Here is a 21145-nt window from a genome sequence, read left to right as displayed (position 1 = left end):
CAGTTTTTCTGTCGGGGTTTGGGCTGATTCCCCCAGTTAATCCAATTGCCTGAGAAGTTGTCGGATGGCTGGAATCCTCTGTCAGTGTCGGATGGCTGGATTCCTCTGTCAGTGTCGGATGGCTGGATTCCTCTGTCAGCGTTGTTGTAGACAGTTTTTCTTTCGGGGTTTCACTGATTCCCCCAGTCAATCCAGTTGTCAAGTGGTAGAGATCCTCTGTCAATGGTCTTGGTTTACTTTTTGCTACCTGTTGGGAAAACATTTAAACAAATTTTCTTTTTTACCAAAATGTTTAGGTTTTTTAATGCTAGTATAAGATTGGCTCTTTGGTTTTTGCTTGTCTTTATTATTTGTTCTACTGCAGGACAGTGCAAGGGACCATTTTAATCTATGCTGTTCCGGGTTGGGATTTTTTTTTTGAGCTTATCAGCTAGTTCCCTTACTGTGTGCTCCATTTCTTCTTGCCTCTTTCTTAGCTGTGCTACTTCCAAGAGGAGTGGGTGTGGTCAAAGTAGTAGTAAGATATCCATCGAATGTTTGAGTTTCCGAAGTGTCATAGCATTTTGGTGTTGGGGTCTCATTAGCTATTTCTTGTAGATGATGTTTTTCATCGTTTAGTTTTAAAAGGGATTTCTCCAAAAATGCTTATCTTTTCTGAGTACTGTAAAATAAGGTGGCCTTGAGTTTTGATCGTGTTCTTCAAAGATGTTTTGTAGTTCTACTTGTTGCAGTTTACTTTTTTCCAGTTGTAGAAGAGTGTTCTGCAGTTTTACCTGGAGAGCCTCGATTTATTGATATATTTTTCCTCATTAGCTAGCAGATCTTCCAATTTAGCTTCCCATACTAGCCAGGTTTGCTTTTAGGATAGAGTTATGGGATTGTATGTTCTGGTAGTCTTGCTTAAGTTGGTAATTTTCCAGCAACAGAGCATTTCCAGCCTCTGCAGCTAAAGTCAATGACGTTTCCAGGTCACGTTCTTTGCGTTTCGTGTTCTTTTAATTTTGATTCATCACCTCCTCAAGCTCTGGTATCTGACTGGTTTTCTTTGGTGAAGGAGCATCTTCCTCTACAGAGGGGTTATCAAGAGTCTTAACTGTTGTGCATTTAGTACAAGTCCATAATTTAACATCTGACTTGGTCATTTTTGTAAGTTTTCTCTCAGGTATATTGACACATGCAGCATTTGGTACCACAGTAGGCAGTGGCCTGTGCACTTTATACCAGCGTATTTGACTCCAATACCACACTCACCGCAGGAAAGTTTGTTGGTGCCATTATATAAAAAATGATAGTCCAGTTTATATTAGGGGGAAAAAAAGAAGTTATTACTACTATAAATTAATAAATGGTAAATTATAGCCAAGATTTTCACTGTGAATTTTAATTATAGGATTGCAAGCTCTTGATAATTATTGGTTGTTCATAATACTGCAGTACATGAGTTCTACTGTTTTTTATTTCTAGATTTGGCAGACTTCTAGTGGTCAGGGTTAAAAATATGTCAAATCTTTAAAGGAAGCTGTTTTTTATACTAGATTTGCAGACTTTCTAGTGGTCCAGAATTAGTCAGAGGTTGAAAATAAATGTGTTTGATTTATGGGTAATCAACTCCTTGTCAGCCAGATAGAAGCAGTACAGTGTTAGTTGTACTGCAGTCAGCTAAAAGGTGTTGTCGTAGCATAAGCACTGGTGATGCGGTATCTGAGTCAGCGGCCTTGTTACATATGGTGTAGCACTGCTGACACGGTATCTGGGTCAGCAGCCTTGTCACATATGGTGTAGCGCCTGTGAGGTTGTCTTGATGGTATTAAGATAACAGTGACGTGTTCAGTCGCTTTATGTGTTGGCAATTTCTGCGACGTCACAGTCAACCTTTTGTTTTATTATTACTACTGCGATCTTGTTAAGGATAAAATTAAATGTAGTTTATTACAATGAAGTTGCTATAAGAAGAAGTTATTTTGTTCTTGAAAGTGAATTACTGACTACAAGATTGGCAGTGTCAGTTGCTTGTGTAATTTTTTTTTTTTTTTAAGTTGTTTCTTGATGATAATATAATGTTGATTACTTACAAGTTTTCCAAGGTAAGATTTATGTGCAAGTAATAATAATTTGTTGGGGTATTACCACTTTAAAACACTACTTTCTTGGGAGACACTTCACTAGAGACTGTAGTCAGTCAGCCATTTTGTTTTTAACGTTTCTAAAAATATAGTTGGTGAGGTCATCATGAAGTTATCAACGTCCCCATCTTACTCCCTTACCCCCTCTCCCCTGCCCTGCCTGCCGACGTGTAGTAGAAGTTGATCAAGTTTGTTCATGTGACATTCCTTGCTCTCAAAACTTACAGTTACAAAACAATCTTGTGTTTCCTGTTGTCAGATGATTGTCCTGATTAAATGAAATTCAACAAGTTGTCAGAGTCCAACGTTTTACTCTCAGTGAGATCAGTAAACTATACATATACATATTGTATATTAAATCACCAAATTATATTCCTAACATCTTACGTAGGAAATAATAATAAAAAAAAATTAAATATTACTTTTAGTGAAAAGTTTCAGCTCAAGCTTTACAATAAAGGTGATGTGAATACAACACAATCACAGTTACTGAGTTAAAATGATTTAATGGTCAATTATATATTTTTTTTATTCTGATTCTCAATCTGCGGTTACAGAATATGGAGCAGCAGAAGAATCTGAGTTAAAGAAGACAAACCAGTCCGTAGCCTCTTCACTGGTGCGGGTCACATTGCAAGGGCCAGACAAAGCGGTCACCATGTCATTGCCCAAAACCATGCAGATCAAGAATTTGTTGCCTTTGGTGGCGAAAATGTTTAATACTGGGGGTGCTGTTCCAACTCTCTGTCGGAAGAGTTCAAAGGTATGCTTTATACTAACCCTACTCAGTTAATTTTCAGTTTGTAACAAAACCATTTGGTTCTTTATCTAGTAATTTCTCTTTAGCTTTAATTTTATAGTTTGTTCTAACCGCAAGTGGGTTTTGTGTATACATTTGTAAACAATTTTGTAAAATTTTCAAAAAGTTTTTTTTAGCACAAATAAGTGTTTTCAAAAAAATTTATGCTGATTTCCTTTTATATCCTAGTAAACTATATCTATTCCTTAACCTAATTACAAAATTTCAAAAGCCTACCTTATATAGAAGTCCAGTTGTGATTTTTTCACTAAATGTGACATGAGCACAGTTTTTGTAAGTTGCATGGACGTTGTATGTAATGTTATACTATATTCACAAATCAATATTTGTCACTATGCTAAAATAAATCTTACAGAAACACAAAACAAAATAATCTTCCCTCAGTCTTTCACTGTTAAAAATCACAAAACTATAACTAAAGGAGAATATGTTCAATATTTACATTACACGGATGGAGTCTAACATTGGTGTTTTCCAAAACAAATGACATGAATGCCATGAATCCTGTGTCATGTAATGCACCTAACAGTGTATTTTCACTCACTGGTGACTGCTCTCTCTTTCTCTTATTCATTTTACTAAATTTTCAATACAAATAAATAATAAAAATGCCCTAACAACAAAAGTAATGAGAGAAATACAAACGTAAACAACGCACAGCAACACGAACGTAACCTCACTCTCGACCAAACAATCCAACAGCTGCGAAGCTCAAATACGACCAAACAAACAGTCCATAGAGGAATAAACTACTTTGTGGTTTCAAAGCAACTAATCGACTATCGATTAGTCAAAATTTCACTGCAATCAGATGAACTATAAGAAAATTACAGGCGAAAAAAGTGACGTACCTATATTACGGCCGTTGGCGATTTTCAGTTGAGTAGCCGACAGCCGTAATATAGGTACGTTGGCGTGCAAAGGGTTAACTCTCTACCCTCTCTGAAAATGAGGGGAAAATATTTGTATCCTTCAAAAAGTCCAAAAAAGTATTTTAATATATATGGTGAAGATTGTACATCGATACCTTAATCCGTTTGGAATATATCCAGGCATGTCAGAACTTAATTTACTCCCTGTATATAACAGTTGAATACATTTTAACCCATTGAGGAATTAATTAACCTAGCCTCTTTAGGACAGAATGTTTGAATTGATTTTAGCAAAAATGCATGCGTGTACTAAAATATTAATAAAATGAGTTTGGATACAGATAAATTAGTAAATTTTTCAGGACGTTTTAGTCTATTTGGTTGTTCAACAATAGTGTTTGTTGCTTCTCCAAATAATTTTTTATTTAATTTTTTTAGTATATATTAAAAAAAAAATTTTAAGTAAGAAAAACAAAAAAAATCAAAAGCAACGGTCAATATTCTATTACTTTTTTATCTGTTTTAATATTTTTTATTCAAAACAGCACAATGTTTTTTACGTGTAAAACCAGTTTTTATTTGATTACTTAATTATGAAGCATACTAACAAAACAATCAAAATTCACTTACATTTTTCATGTTTTTTATGATAAGCTCCTAAATTGGTTGTCAGGGAGATGAGATAAAACTGTGTTACATTCTATTGTTATTATCAAAATGATAATTAAAATCAACTATTTACATTACATACAATAACGATTCATTTACTTTTTATAATTCACTTTTGTGTCAGTCTTTGAGTATCTTTGATATCTCAATATCACTGTCCAAGTATCTGTCTACTTCTGAAGTGCGCAAATTGTCTTGTTCCATGAGGTAGCGGAAGAACTAAAAACTCCTTCAAAAACTATAAACAGTAAAAACACTAAACATTGAAAACACAATACATAGAATGTAATTTGTACATGATTGAGTAAAACACACACACACAGAGCCACCATTATATTTTTGTATAACACTATATATATCATTTTGATAAGATTATATAATAAAAAAATAATTATTTATAACTGAATTTGTCTGAAATTTAAAATTATAATCAGTTAACTCACCTCCTTTGGTTGTTTGATTCATATAACACAGTCACTATTAAAAATAGTAACAGTTCCGATTGAATCGTCATACTTTCCCCCCTAACATCCTGATCTATAGTAATTTATACTCTTAGCTAGAGTTAACTAAGTTTCCATGTATTAAAAGCATGGTGGTTTTACATAAACACAGTCACAATATTTATAACTATAATTAGAAAAATTATACTTCCCTATTTATTACTAATTACATAATGCACAAATTAGCAACCAAATGTGTTAATTTTCGAGTTAAAGCAACTAAAAATAACAAATTTATTTTTCATGGACTGTTTCAGAACGCCAAAATTATTGTAGAGATGACAAGCCCGCTGAAGACACTGGATTACTACTCTGTCGAGGACGGTGATGAGATTTCAGTACGGTGGTAATGCTACGTTTCTTTGTTACATTTAACAAGGTTTTTATAGTTTATTTTGTTGTATTTTTTAATAACAGTTTAATATTAATTTTCCCTGTAACATAAATAAAGTATTACCGCATGTAAAAGAGGTTTTATTTTCCTATACGGTCATTCTATGTCTAATTATCCAGATGAAGTATTATTTATTACTCACGATCTCAGACTAAGATGAAACTTAATTTCTCATTTGTATTTTTTTTCATTCATATGAATGCATACCAAGTTTTATCTCTCATTCTTAACTGGTTTTTATTTTATAGCTACTTGTTAAGTGTGCAAAATAGTATTTTTATTTTTTATGAGGCTTCAAAATGAACTTATACTCTCACAATGGAAATGATTAAATGTGTTTCTATGGATATTACTTTGAACCATAACAATGAAGCAAATCACATAAAAAGTCATGTAACACAAGAGCTTGAAATGCCAAATGGACTAATTTAAACAGCTAAGGAGCCATAGCTTTCAGCTGGAAAGTGTTAAAAAAAGAGACAAACTATTATAATGTTGTAGAAAAAATATAATTTGCTAATTAGTAAAACCAATGAGCCTAACAGACTTGTATTCTTGAGATGTAATATGGGGGTATGCAACACAGCCTCCCTCTTGCATACCCCACACCAGTTTGTACTCATGGGACAAAAAATAGCAGAGCTCTGAAAATTTAAATGTTATTAAAAAAACATAAAATTTTAAAAAATCAAAAAGCTACATTCATATACAGTGTGTTCCAAATTTTATGCACACTGAAAGGATCATGGAAACTATAAGAGATACAGCAAAGATTAAACGGACCAAGTTGTGTGTAATAACAACCAACAAATTAATGTGGTCACATAGATTATTGGTTGCATCATTCACTCGCTGCACTCAAAAAACTTTTTCTTCAAAATTTTCAAATTGTCAGAGCTCTCTTATTAGTAACTATATTAAAACTTTTTTTACATTAGTTCTTCTAGTTTTTAAATATTATAATGAAAAATTGTTCAAGGCAAGCAGGCAGGAGGTATTGAGTTTTTTAATACGACCCATTTTTTAATTAATCAAAAGAAAGTAGATTTTTTACTGATTTTAAAAATACCATATGCGTTATAATTTTCTTGTGCTTTTCATCAAATAATTCATAAAACACGTTTTTGTACGATTGTATGAAGGGAATTTTTATTGTACTATTCGTATAGTTGGTAAACTTGACTGATATTTCACTGTACACAGTGTTGGAATCAGCAGTTTAGTAAAACATAGAAATTATCAGACAAGGTCAGTCCAAAAATGACTGTTACTGACATTTTCGTAATTGATTATCCAAATAGTATGTTAGTTTAGAATTGTATCATAATTTATAATGACAAACAACAATTTGGTAAAACTTTCAGTAAAAAAACTCTTAAAATAAGTTTGGGAAATGTTTTCTAGTAAAAGCTAGCATTTGGCACTAAAACCACAAGAGCATTGCAGCTGTCCAGTAGTAAAGGCGCCAATGAGTTAATTAATGTGTACACGATTGAGGAATCAGAAAATAATAACTGAAGTAATCCAGGAAAAATGTATTATTTCCATATATGAAAAATGAGGCAGACTTAACAGGTCAAGGTTTTGTGCTGAAACATAGGAAGAAAGGATAAGACAAGCTCTCAAGATGCTAATATTGATAGGCACAAAAGGATGAGATACATTACAACCTAGTTAAATTGTATTTGTATAACTATACCTAATTCCATATAAAATCTACAAAGGAAAAATAACAGATTTTAAATTTTTATAGAAATTTATTTGTACAAGTTATAGCAACAAATTACATAAAATTTGCTTTAAACACTAGAACTGCCTTTTCCTTCACGTTTCTTTGAAGATCTCGATGGAAAATGTGCAATGACATTTCTCTGTCTATAACTTATTATAACAATCATGTTTATATATTAAATGCCACTATACCTAATTGACTAACACACAATTATGTGATGGCAAGCTTTGTTGTGGCATTTGTTAAGATTTCATAGCATTTTTGTATAACTTAGAAAATAAATGTTAGACAAAAGGTATTATTTTTAATTAAAATATAACTATCGATATATGAGAACAACCAACATATGACTCATTAAGATATACTATACAAACACTATTAAAAAATTGGGTTGGGGAAAATAGCTGAGGTCTTTTGTATAGACAACCTGACCATGCAGTAATCCTAGAAGGGTAATAGAAGAAAGGAGTAAAGTCGAAAAGTTTTTTTTTGTATAGTCCTATATATTTAAATAAGAGAACTAAAACAGTATATTTCCGGATATTTTCCAACGTTCAGTGATACTGCAGAAAAAAGACGGTGGCAAATAAACAGGAATAGGCCTTTATTATTATTGGTTCATTCTGGATGAACTTCTCAAAACCTGACATGATGATTTTCTATTGGCTTCTGGTCAGTTCTCTGAGGTTGGTTGTTGGAGACCTATTATGACCCGTATTCTTTAGTTAAGTTTTAATAACTAGTGTTTTGTGTTTTTTATAAATTGCATGGTTTTATAGTCAGTGTGCATTGAATTGACATATACAACATGGTTGTTGTAATTCCTGACTTATACATGTCACAACACTGTTACGAGTTATTTATTTTAACCTAAATTGTAGTCGTGTCTTAGGTTTGTATTCATCTGAGGAAGAGGTCAAATTGCAGATCTAGTGATACTGAATTACTGTAATCACTGAATGATGGCAAATATACGGAAAAATCCACAATCTCTCCATCGTCAAAACAAACTTTAAACAAAGAGTTCTAAATAAATAAATTTTATTCCAATTTGGATAGTTTTCAACATTATTAAATATTGCATTTGCAAATGTGTATAGTGTAGCCAGTAATATGTGATTTCATTGCCAATTTTATTTTAATTCAGTAACAACAGATTCTATCTCAAATGATCGTTCTGAGAACAGATCACGAGATTGCCACTAAATTAGTATAATCAGTTGATGCATAGGAATATTTCTCAGGCTTAATGCACACTCAATGCTTTATCCCTGATCCAATAAACAACATGAACTAAGCTCTCCAAATAATAAAAAGTTCAGCATTGTCTTTTTTTAAATAATGAATTTGTAACCTGAGCCAGTCCATATTCTAAAGTCATGTGACATTGATCTATGGACCTCAGTACACAATGTATTTTAGGTCCCCCAACACGTATTCTCCTTTAAATGGATATAAAAATCCATGGGATTTGCACTCCATAGCTCTTGCATTCTTCTCAAGAGAAAATAAGCCACCATATTAACCACAGTTTTGTCTGCAATGCTGCACTACAGAATTAAGTCTACTGAAATAATAGTTTATGCAGAATTTACATAAAAAATCTTTTTTTAATTTTAGAATGGTGCAATGTTATGACATGCTGCACCTATCTCTGCTCTAAATTCAAATTCAAAACAACTTTATTCTTATAATTTGTACAATTACATTTACAATTATACAAATTAAGAATGGGATCAGTCATATTTTATTTAAAATATTTATATATTTCCATAAATTCTTCAAATGAATATAAATCTTTATTGGTTAAAAATATTTTTAGGTGATTTTTGAACAATAAATTATTTTCTACACTGAGTAAGTCTTTTGGAATTTTATTTATAAATTTAATTCCTGCTGAGCTTTGTTTCTTATAATGAAATTCCAACGAGTGTTTATGTACTGCCAATTGGTTTCTATTTCCACCTACATTAGTATACAGTGCCGATACATATGCGTTACAATCACATATAAACTGCAAGGCCACAGAAAGATCCTGAAAATCTTCAAATATTGCAGTTTTCAAATCATCAATCTCTAATTGTCAGTATTAGCCATCAAGAAGCAGCAGAACAAAGAAATAATCCATTTTTATCAGTTGATACATTTTTAACACAGAAACGTCGGAATTGGTGTATTGCTAAATTAAACACCTTGAAGTGTGCTGTAGAGTAGATTGGTGGAGACGGTAGAGCTAGTACAATAATGTTGCCGAACGGAGGAGTTGCCAAACAGGTGGTGTAGATATAACAGTTATACTGAATACAGAAATAAAAGAAACCATGACAAGTTGTATTGAGATAACTTGCACGGTCCATCTTGTGGACCTTTCGATTGACGAGGAAAACGTTGTTGTCCTAAATTACGATCTGGACTTGAAAGTGTTATAATTCAACTGCTAAGGGTTTCAAATTCAGATACAATAACATGCATTCAGTCTCTTTTAGACATTAGTTTATTTATAAAAAAAATTATTTTCAACCACTTTACAGATTTGTATATATTAAGGAGCTATAGAAAGTATTACATATAACCTCAGATGAGTATTGATGTAATGTATTACTTTTAGAGTTTTAAATTACTATAAGTTTAAAGATCACCTCGTAATGCACAGTTCTAGTGCTTAGAAATAAGCTCTTAATAAGTATACAATGACGAAACATTACACGTTGCATTTGTTCAAACACAATTCAGTTAGTAATCATAGTGTATAAGCATATTGGAACAATGAGTAAATGACTGGCATCTTTAATTGCCATACATAATTAGGAACCTGTATTTATATGGTTTTAATTGTAATTTTACATTAGCACATAGATAAAAACTTATGATTTACTAATTTGTTGTGTTTGGTAAAATATTACTTTATTACTTCAGAAATCTCCTGTTTTCATTTAATAATAACCTTTAAAGATTACACACTCGTCATGAGTTTTTCTTCTCTAGATACATTATTTCTTGTATAAATATGATAATACACAAGTATTTGAGCCACAACTTCAGCACAAGTGAAAATTCAAAGTACGAAAATGAGTACACCAAGTGCAATTATTCTCTAAATAAATAACCAAATGGAGAATATGGGCCATATTTGTATCACTTATATAATTAGTACTAGAAATAAATAAATAAAATATACATTTTGACTTATTATGCAATACTAAATCTTCAGTCAGAGGAAAAACAAATTAAAAACAAATTTTCAATGTTTTGGAATGAGTCCAAAGGTAGCTTACAACGATCTGAAACACAACAGTGACGTTGAAACCATTTAAATTTATAAGAATCACAGTAACAACCATCTCTGTTATTAGCGTTTGGCAAAAAAACAATGGTGATTGAGAGACTTAGACAATGTGTTTATTATGTACAATTCATGTACTTGTGCACAGTTTCTATCTAGCAACAAATGTCATAATGGAAATCAAATTTCAAATCATTTATGGGAAACAAAGAGGCTCTTGATAACAGTTGTAAAGAACAAACATAACACAGCTAAGATATATGCGGAATGCAAATAAATTACAAAATTATTTTTGAAATATTAACATGAACTGGGGCCAAAATTAATACTTCATTCATAAAAGATAACCAATGTACAGATTCAAGTTAGGGGTGTGGATCAACTCGGGGTGACAAGCCGGAGAATCAACTGCTAACTAAGAAATACTATACAGTGTGAGGTGAGTACACTGGGAGGAAGTACAGCGCTGGTTAGTTAGTGTAAGTAGATAGCATCGGGGAGAATCTTGTCAGAAACAGATTTAAAAAAGGTAAAGTTTAACATTTTGTGCCAAAAATCTGTTTAGGTATATGTAACTAAAAATATTTTCATTCATAGAATTGATCAATAATAAGTACCACTCAAAATGTTCTTTACAAATATCTTATTTTTACAAATGTAAGACAATCTTTTGAAAACCGAAAAGTTATTTCACATAGATTTTGAAAGACTACTTTTCTTATACAATAAAAATTACTTAAAATTTGCATTATATAGGTATGAATACTTTTGTTTAGTGACAAAATTAACAACCAAAACGTTGACTTGGAGGTTCAAATAACAGTTTATAATTGTGTCACAAAATAAAATGATCCTCTATTGCTACACTCTCACACAGACCACCTGTGTGCACTGATCCTTAATTTAACACATGCAACTTATTACGACAAATCTTAAGGTCAACTGTAATATATAAGGTTTGCTTATAAAAATAATTAAAAAACCAGATGTTAACTCTGAGCAACTATACAGATTTGTGCTGCGCACTCTCCTCCGAGTCGACTGTACACAAGCGATATTACACTCTATATACACATATGGCTAAGAGTAACAAAAAATATTCCATATCTTAACTACAAAATTGAAGGCAATATTCTAACAATTAGACGCAAAACTATTAAAGCTTTATTTAAATAATTTACTCACTAACGTAAATTTAATCGCTAATTATCACTCAGAAGCACACAAAGTAATTGATCAGTACTTCTTACTTGTAAGGAACACGCAGGATATTTACACTAGTTGTGTCTAACTATCTATCGATGAGACCACAACAACTCCCATACAAACCACCATTACAAGTAGAGCATCTAAACATTCTATACATCAAGAATTTCATAAGTTTAAACAGTAATCTATTGCCTCAGTTGAAGTCTGCTGTTATCAAAAATTTGCAATGACACTGGTGCGAGATCATGATCTGATTTATTTTAAATGGTCAATTGCTTCAACATTTTTATCCCTTTATTCTAATGTTTTCTAAGAGAGTATGTATTTATTTCAGTAATAAATATTTTTACCTGTATTGGTCAAAATTTTAATAATGAGTAATTGCGTTTAGATGACGTGTAATTATTTTTTATCTACAACACCTTATGAAGTTGCAGAATCATGTCAGATTCACGTTTCATAATTATATGTAATGTAAAAGAACTGTTAGACAGTAAAAACAACAGTTGTATGTGAAAACTTATCAGTTGTTCCAAACATACAATAGATGAAACCAATAAAAACAAGAGCAATAATCAACCTAGCCATCCTTAACAAATAAAATTATTTGGTTAGTTTGTGCAGTCAAATAACTGGAAAAGACAATTGAATGATATCCGGCAGAAATGTAATAAACTAAATTAAATAATATGATACAAACAGCAGTTCAATTCTATTCAAATCCGCTATTCAAATTTCAACATGTACAGAATATAAAAACATTAAGAATATATATATTTGGAAAATGTTTCAAGATAATATATGCACAAAATGTTTTCAAAAATAATTTATGAAGACCAAAAGTACGCTAGGCCTTCATGAATCTCTTTTTTTTACAATAGTGCTTACTTAAATTGTCAACAAATAATAATCAATTAATAATGTAAAACAGATTGTTTAAAATTTATGAAAATTATATTGCAAACTTAAAAGGCTAATTAAAACATACATTTAAATTACGTTAATCAAAAAGTTTCTCTATTGCACACAGAAACTTTCTCAGCATCAATGATTTTAATTTACTTTTGAAAGTATTAAAATCTTGTATTGTGTTAATTTCATAAGGCAATTTATAGGTTGTTGTTCCATTACAATCAACTGTTCAACTGTCTTGAACTGTGGTTAACCTACAATGATGCCAACATTACAGTTCTTGAAAGCTTTATGTAATAGTTTTTTATGGTTCGTGTTTGGAACATTCTGCTTCAACTCGTGTCGTACCTCATTTCAATCCTGTTCGTTAAGGCAATCATAATGTGATGGTTGCGCAAACCTAAACCACTATTACACAATTAATTATGGTGTAGTTATAAGAGTTGCAAGGATGTTAAACTGTATGTAAGTAATCCTTATGATTGTTGTGGTCTCATAGCTGCATGACAAAAAAAGTGCATTAATTATATTATATTACAAGAAGCTAATAACATAATGAATTAATTAAATTAAACAAAGGTACAATCATCCCAGTCATCCCCTTTCTATCGTCCAACACGACCAAACATTGCTTGATAATATTTGTGTACTTTAAATATACAATATAATGCTAGGATGGAAATGAAAATAACACTTCTTAAAATTGGAGACAACGTATAACATTTCAATTTTGTAACAACATGCATCAACAAATAATTTTTTGTGTACAAAAATCTCAGCATAATTAAACTATAAGTATGACACACAAATTGTTATCAATCAGGCAATTAATTAGAAAAACAGATTTTTACAAAAAAATTAATTGCTTAAAAGAAGCAACTTCATGAATACTTGTAACTAGCACTTACAACTTAGCACGTCTGTCTGCATGGTGAAGGAACTTTAAACAGCAAAAATTGGTCTCATTCAACAAATGTCTCTTTCCATGACTAGAAGACAAAACAATTATAATGGCTAACTGTCATAGTGAGATAATTGTGTTAAACCATTGGCCTACTTCTGACTTAAACTTCCAGAGAGATATTTCACCAATTAAAATGTTCATGACGACGGCTTATTTTAGGACTTTTTAAATTGCCATCAAATTTTTATATTTTTCAAAACCGTAATCTTTTTTAACATTAAACATCTAAGAATAATGAAAAATGTATGTAGATTTCGCAAATTAAAAAAAAAGATTTCAATATGTTTTTACATGTACCCCAAAGAGTACCCAAAGAATTAATTTACCTTGAAACTTAAAGAATCGTGCGCCTGACAGGGTACACGATAGTGTAAGGTATTTATTTAAGTGCAGAATCAAATTTTACAAAACCCAAGACAGGCAAATAATAAAAAAGCAATAAGTAAATGGATATTGCCTAACGGGCATACAACGCGCTTTCCAAAAGCCGGGTGCGTATCAGACTGCAATTGTAAACAATCGCGGGTTGAATTAATATTTTAATAATGCAATTCTTAATTATTTTAAAAATACATTTTTTTACTATTATTAAAGTAGGCCAGTGAGTTAACAAAATGTTTAAAAAAATAAAATGAACACATCTACACTATTTCACCAACAAAACGGGTATACTCTATTTTTAATATTATTTTGAACTTTAGCAAAATTGTCTCTACGACAACTGAAGATACAACGAAACACACAAAACAGTAGTTAAAAAAAATACAACTAGCAATATAGTTACTAAATCCATAATAAATTCCTTATCATTGCACTTAATTGGTACCATAATTTTATCACACAGAAGCAGTCATAGAGGACAAAACATTACTCACTGACTTTGTTTAAATATAAATTAAAATGTTAGTTTATTTTTTTAAATTAGTTTGAGTATTATGTTAAATGATGTATATTTTATATTATCTACTATTTATTATGGTATTAATTACAAGTAAACACTTTTTCTTTTAGAAGGAAAAGCTATATTATGATGTAGAACTATGATACGGTAAGCAAAGTAACTTTTTCACAACTTTTCTGTCCAATGGCAAGATGTAATCTTGGTACTTTCAACTTTTCTTGTTCTTGTTAGTTATATAACATCCTCAAACAGAAATATTATAATGTATGTATTTAATAAGCCGTTGAGTTGAAAACTATTTTATTCATGGTTGGCTACAACCACTCTTCACAACTTAGTTTTGTACTACTTTTTTCAAGTACCAAAATCATTATTTCTACACTTGTTGCCCTTATTGTGGTTAATAAATACTTACATAAGAACAATGCAAAACTGTTTGATTGATTTTCGACTAACTCAATAAACAAAACACTAAACTTATAAATGTTACCCTGTAAATCGTCAACTAATGAAACACACATAACAACAACGATAACAAAATTTACAAACTTTTGCTTCTTTTCGCCTTAAAATAAATGTCATGTCGCGGGAAGTATAAAATTTTTGATGAGAAAGGTTTGGATTAACAAAGGAGGTCCTAGATTATTGTTTTGATTATTACTAATATACTTCCAATGTGGAATACATACATCAAGACAGTAACTTTTGATTTGTTACAATTAATGGGACACAAGATGATAGCGTTCTCATTGTAGCACACAGTTGTGGTTGCGGTGTATCACCCCCACTCGGCTGAGGTCTCTCTCGATCTTGTCATCGTCCTCGATACTGTCAACAGACATGAACTTATTTACATAGTGCAAGACAGCAGTCGAAATCACTCAGTAACATTGCCACGTCTAGGGTTAACCCTTTGGGTACCAGACCAACATTTTTATTTGTGTCTGAGAAATATTGGCAACTTTTTTACCCAGAGATTACTGAAAAATATAGGACTCTTTTTATGATGTTCAACACTATTTTTAATCTATGCCCATAACTCCCTTATTATTTGATAAAAATTAATTATTCCTTTTTTAAATTGTACATTAACAATTCTATGTCATTAAACATAGATCTTCTTACAAAACCAATGTAATAATTAAGAGCAATAATAAAAAAAATGCACTTATAAAAAATAAACCTTACGTTGAGTGGGTAAAAAGATTCTTAACAAAAATTCCAGATTATGCAAAATGTTTTATTTCAATAAACACTACAGATAAAACTGTTGTCAATCATACGTTTTTATTGGGTTTATAATAAAAATACAATTTTTATGGCACTTTGAAAAAATTGTGTGTCTCATGTTTTATACATTTTTAAAGTTGATAATTTGTAATGTATTTACAATCACAAATTTCAATGAAAACCCATATTTCACAGAAATATTGTATATTAGTAATAAATACAATTAATTTAATAGAAAAGTAAAGTTAGTTTTTTTCTAACTTTACAGGCACATGTGTATGTATAACACAACATTTGTATTTCTTGGGATTTCTTCATACCGAAAGGGTTAAAAGAAAATTATAGCCTAATTTCTATAAAACAACAGAAACATTTCCATGGAAATGACTTTTTAATTGCTGTTTAATTGTTATAACACTAATAGAATAAATATTTTTACATTTTGAATTTTTATCTAATTCATTGATAGTTTTGGTTAAAGCACTCACTGGAAAATTCAACTAGAACAATGATTTAAATTCATTGTTGAATGTAATTTGAAACCATAAAAATGAGAAAAGTAAACATTTTACATTATGTTGATAAAATATACTGGAAATAGAAAGTAATAAAAAAAGGTAGGCCAACATTATAATACAACTAATACTGAACCCAATCTTTTTCACCATAAAATCTAGATTAACGTTATTAATACCTTTCCTATGTTCCCAAGCGTCAGTGCACTCAACATGTTAAGTACATTAGTGTAAAAGTGACAACTCATACCACCAAAAACACAATACATAGTTGACACCACAAATTATTAGATTATATTTTACTCTGCAGCTCTTTTTTTATCTGCATTAATCAATTTAGACCAGTATAGTTCAGTGATTTGTTATTTAATAGCTAACTCATTTTGATTATCCCTCGAATAAAGTAATACTTGAGTTACTTTGCCAAATAATAAAAAGTAAAATAACTCTTATATAAAACGATGTTTATAAAAAATATCCGCAACTCACGCTTTTTCTTGGGAATCCAAATGATGCACAAGTTCGTCCCGCTTATTTACTATATTAACTAATTCAGCCAGTAGGAGATTCTCTCTGAGCTTTTGTTCTTCTGTCTTCTGCCAGTCTGGAACAATAATAATTTTTCAAACGAGTTTCCTTTAGAAACATAATAAGAGAACAAATAATTAAGAAATACCTGTAATCTGTCTCAGGACTTTGTCTAAATGTGACTGTGGTCTTTATATATTTCTTTTAACAATTGCAAACTCATTTCCCTTATCAGCACATATTTTAAAGTGATAAAAAAACTGATCCTTTCCAAACGTTCACACATTTATAATCAATCAATCAATCAATAATACATTTAATCATATATCATAAAGAACAGAATAAGCGTCAAGTTCTGTAAGAAAGACAGGTAGAAAAGAAACAGAATAGATGGTATTACAAAGTGTGTTTCCGGTTTTTTTTGTAGTCAATGCTGAGGAGTCCCTCAGCATGTGTCATGGACTGTCATTGTGTAAAATTGATTTATGATTAGCCATTCTCGAAGTTGTCTTCTCATTGGTAGGCGAATCTTGAGTCTTCAAACTGTCAGGTAGAACATTAAATAGTTTTGCCCCTTGCATATGAAGGCTTTTTTTAAACAAGGCAGTCCGGTGGGTTTGAAGGTCTGAAATCGTCGGCCATGGCGAGGTTTATCGCACATGTATGTCTTTGTTGGTTGGTAAACTTGGAGTCTGCAGGCAAATAAAACCAACTTCTAAAATTACCAGGATGTCACAGTTAAAATATTTTAACGTTCTAAAGGACTTCCGGACAGCTGTCAAGGGGTGAAAGGCTAGCATTGTTCTAAGGGTTTTTTTGATGGACAAAAATCCTATTTAAATTACTGCATGAACTGTTTTCCCCCATAAGGATTATGCAATATCTGATCTTTGATTCAATGAGTGCAAAATAAGGTGATCCTTGTTGCCTCAAATGTTACTTGTAGCTTTCACTTTTTTATGGCAAAAAATTGCGAAGAGCTAAGTTGGTGGACATCTCGTCAATGTGGTGGCCTCCAAGACAGTTTTACATCTAGAGTGACACAAAGGTGTTTAGTTGATAAGACACGTTCCAACCCTGGAGTTTCGCAAACTGCATCGTCATGTCTTCCTAAAATTAACTGTTTTTGGTTTGCACTCGTTGGAAATCTAGATCATTGTTCAGACAGTATGTTGAGGCCATATTAACAGATATGAAGGTGCGTATTTCAATTGCTCTATTAATTTGTTTGCTTGATACAAGAACTGGTCATCACAGCATATATGACAGGATAAACTATAAGTGGTTTATATGGTGATGGAAGAGATCTGATATAAATAAAAGAAGAAAAACTGTATGGGGCCCATTACAGAACCTTGGGGTTACTCCTAATGGTTATGGGTAGAGGTCGGAAGATAGAATAAAAGAAAGAAGATAAAGAAAAGAAGATAAAAGAAAAAAGATAAAGAAGAAAAAAGAAGAAAGATAAGAAAAAGAAAAAAAGAAGAAGAAGATAAGAAAAGTAAAGAAAAAAAGCAAGAAGAAAGAAGAAAAGAAAAGAATGAAAGTAAAGAAAAAAAAAAGATAAAAGATAAAAAGTAGAATAAAGAAAAAAAAAAGAAAGATTGAAAAAAAGATAAAAAAGATATAGATAAGAGTAAAAAGAAGAAAAAGAAAAAAGGAAGATAAGAAAGAAAAAGAAAAGAAAGAAAAGAGAAAGAGCAAGAAAGATAAAGATAAGAATACTAAGACAGATAAGAAGAAGATAATAAAAAAAAAAGAAAAGAAGATAAAGAAATAAAAGAAAAGAAGTAGAAGAAAGATACGATGGATAAAGAAAAGATGAAGATAAAGAAGAAGATAAAGAAAGATAAGATAAGATAAAAAAAGATAAGTAAAAGAAAGATAAAAGATTAAGGAAAGCTAAGAAAGATAAGATACAAGAAAATTAAAGCAAAATAAAGAATAAAAGAAAAAAGATTGAAAAGATAAGAAGAAAAAGAAAGAGAAAGTAACAAAAAGAATAAAAAAGAAAGAAAGAAAGATGAAAAGATAAGATAAGATGGAAAGTTAGAAAAAGAAGATAGTAGATAAATGTAAAGGATAAGACAAGATAAGTAGAAGTACAAGTTATAAAAGAAAGATAAAGATATTCATAAGATATTCCAGTTTTGTTGTTTTTTTCCAGTTTAGGAGTTATGCTTGATGGATGCTATTTTGTTTTCGTCCTGTTAAGTAGCTGCCAAACCAATTCGCAAAATAACAAAGTGCTTTATATGCCAATGAGCTCACTTGCTTAAAATGTAGGCCGTGATCTCTAGACAATCAAAAGCTTTACTGAGATAAGAAAGGTGTTGTGAATGTGTAGTTGCCTGCCGAAGCTGTGTCGATTTTAATCGCAATTATGTGTTCGATTAGGTCTGTCACTGCTGTAAATGGTTGTTTTTCCGCTAGATAAGCCGTGTTGTCTCTCAGGGAATTAGTGGTTTTTGTTAAGATGATCCATTTAATCTGCTCAAAACTATTTTCTCCAAAAACCTTTGTAAGGACGCTGTTGGAGACTAATGAATTGGCCTGTAGTTTTGAATTCATATTTTGTTCCTTGTTTGGTAGAGGAAACACTTTGTGGAGTCTCAATTTAGAAGGGAAATACCCTCTTGGCTCATTGATTAGTGATAACATCGGAAAGAGGATGGCAGAGTTCCAGTCTGCAAGATTTTAGGAGATTAGCTGTGATACTTCATCTATTACGGAAAGAGTAGAGATTTTCAATTTGTTATATTGTGTTAAGTACTTGTCAACATTTGAGGTTGAAAGGATGAAATAGTGTTAGCTGTAAGTCCAGGCCTAGCGCTATAAAGTTTTGTCCTTTGTTGGTAACTGTTATTTTTCTTTAAAGTTTTATCTGCTATTGCTAGCGAAAATATTCAGTGAAAATATTTGCCACCTCACCAATGTCAGGAGACTGTTTCCATCCTGTGTTATCTGCCATTTCCTCCTCTTGAGGTAACTTCAACACACTGATTCTTTCGGAAAGGTCTTACTTTCATTTATTGTTTCCAGATTGCTTTTGCTTTTATTAGAGGCTTGTTAATATGGGCTTCCATTTGTTTGTTTTTTTACTTCTTTCAACTTTAAGGTTATATGTCTTCTTCTTTTGCTGAGGCCCTTAGCTTTGTCTTCTTGGCTGTTGGTTGACAAATAACGATCCTGAGCTTTCAGAATTGTTTCCTTAGCAGGTCAATATCAGGAGTTAAGTAGTCTTCAAGATTATTCTGTCGGGGATAGGCTTGACTCTTGTTTGGTCACCAGGACATGCAATGTCCATTAGCCGAGTTAAAAATGGAAAGGAAGTTGTTCTTGCAACTGCTGGACCTCATATACCTTTTCCCAGATCTGGATAGCTAGTAATCCCTTGAGGCATGTAAGGTTATTATTATTAAAAAAACACTTTTTGTCAATGATGTTCTTTCAGCTGTTTCGCAAGTATGTCCACAGACGTTATAATTTGGCCCCTGTATGGTTCTGAAAGTCCTGTTGTGCATACATCAACAGAAATAGTGTTAAATCGAAGTTGTACCAAACATGTCAATAGGACGTTGACGAGGTGTGCAGTAATTCTTGTAGGTGGGATGGGAAGATTCTAGTAGAAATCATATCAAATAGGAGCAAGAGCTTATCAACTAGTATTTTTTCTCTTTTTGTCTTATCTAAATACATTGTCAACGTTTACAATCCCCAACCAGGCAAATCCCGCTGGTTCTCCAGTGGAAATTCTTACAAGAGATCGGGAAAGGATTAAAAAGTGCCTGGCCTGAGAGTGCTTTAGGTGGACGGTAGAGCAGCCAAGAATATAACAAATGCCGTTTCCTGGTTTTGTTTTATCTGGAGTTTCAAGCAGCGACTTCACATGGTAGTTCAATAACTTAGGTTCGCTAAGTTTGGGAGACTTTTGACTTCAAAACAATCATGTTATTTCTGTAGTAGATAGCAAATCCTCTTTTTATAAGGTGTTCTCTATTGAAAGAAGTTTTTAGAGAATAATTTGGAATTTTTCCAATTTTAATTGTTTCACAGTTTAGTCGTGGTCTCACTTATTACTAAAATGCCCGGGTTAGACGTATGTAAAAACAGAGGGCAAAGCAGATCATTGGTATTGCCGAAGTCTGTCAATATTTTGGGTGGAAAAATTGACAGTTTTCTTGATTTTGAGCCTTTGTATTAGTTACAACTTGGGCGTGGTGGGTTATGTCTAGTTCATTTCCTTCATTTTGGTCCTTTGTTAGCCTTCCAAATTCTATAAAAAATTATCTTTTGAACCCTTCTGTAACAGAACATTTATTATCACAGCCTAAAACTGTAAAAGTAGGATTTATGGAGCTGTTTTTGAGGCTTCTTCAATGTTTACTATTAAAAAATCTTCGAAGGATTCATTGTCATACCAATTTTTGAGCAGTGATAGTGGGGGTCCTTTTTAAAACTTTTAAAAGGGCTGGTATTGGCTCTTTAAG

The 21145-nt window shown here is 31.5% G+C and overlaps 2 protein-coding genes across 4 annotated transcripts in view; one reads left to right on the top strand and one right to left on the bottom strand.

Moving 5' to 3' along the window:
- The window catches only part of LOC124371186 (tubulin-specific chaperone E-like), a 49763-nt gene extending 44308 nt beyond the window's left edge, over positions 1 to 5455 (top strand). For both annotated transcript variants that reach the window (XM_046829501.1, XM_046829500.1), the window contains 2 exons: positions 2681 to 2886; positions 5245 to 5455. In XM_046829501.1, the coding sequence (XP_046685457.1) occupies positions 2681 to 2886; positions 5245 to 5337 (299 nt within the window). In that variant the 3' untranslated portion in view covers positions 5338 to 5455. The remainder of the gene's footprint in view (positions 1 to 2680; positions 2887 to 5244) is intronic.
- A 4129-nt stretch (positions 5456 to 9584) lies between these two features.
- The window catches only part of LOC124371184 (EH domain-binding protein 1-like), a 75519-nt gene continuing 63958 nt past the window's right edge, over positions 9585 to 21145 (bottom strand). For both annotated transcript variants that reach the window (XM_046829498.1, XM_046829499.1), the window contains 2 exons: positions 16617 to 16731; positions 9585 to 15210 (listed from right to left, as the gene is read on the bottom strand). In XM_046829498.1, the coding sequence (XP_046685454.1) occupies positions 15129 to 15210; positions 16617 to 16731 (197 nt within the window). In that variant the 3' untranslated portion in view covers positions 9585 to 15128. The remainder of the gene's footprint in view (positions 15211 to 16616; positions 16732 to 21145) is intronic.

Source organism: Homalodisca vitripennis, unplaced genomic scaffold, assembly GCF_021130785.1.
Source record: "Homalodisca vitripennis isolate AUS2020 unplaced genomic scaffold, UT_GWSS_2.1 ScUCBcl_1000;HRSCAF=4057, whole genome shotgun sequence".
Taxonomy (NCBI): Eukaryota; Metazoa; Arthropoda; class Insecta; order Hemiptera; family Cicadellidae; genus Homalodisca; species Homalodisca vitripennis.
This window is presented reverse-complemented; position numbering and strand designations above follow the sequence as displayed.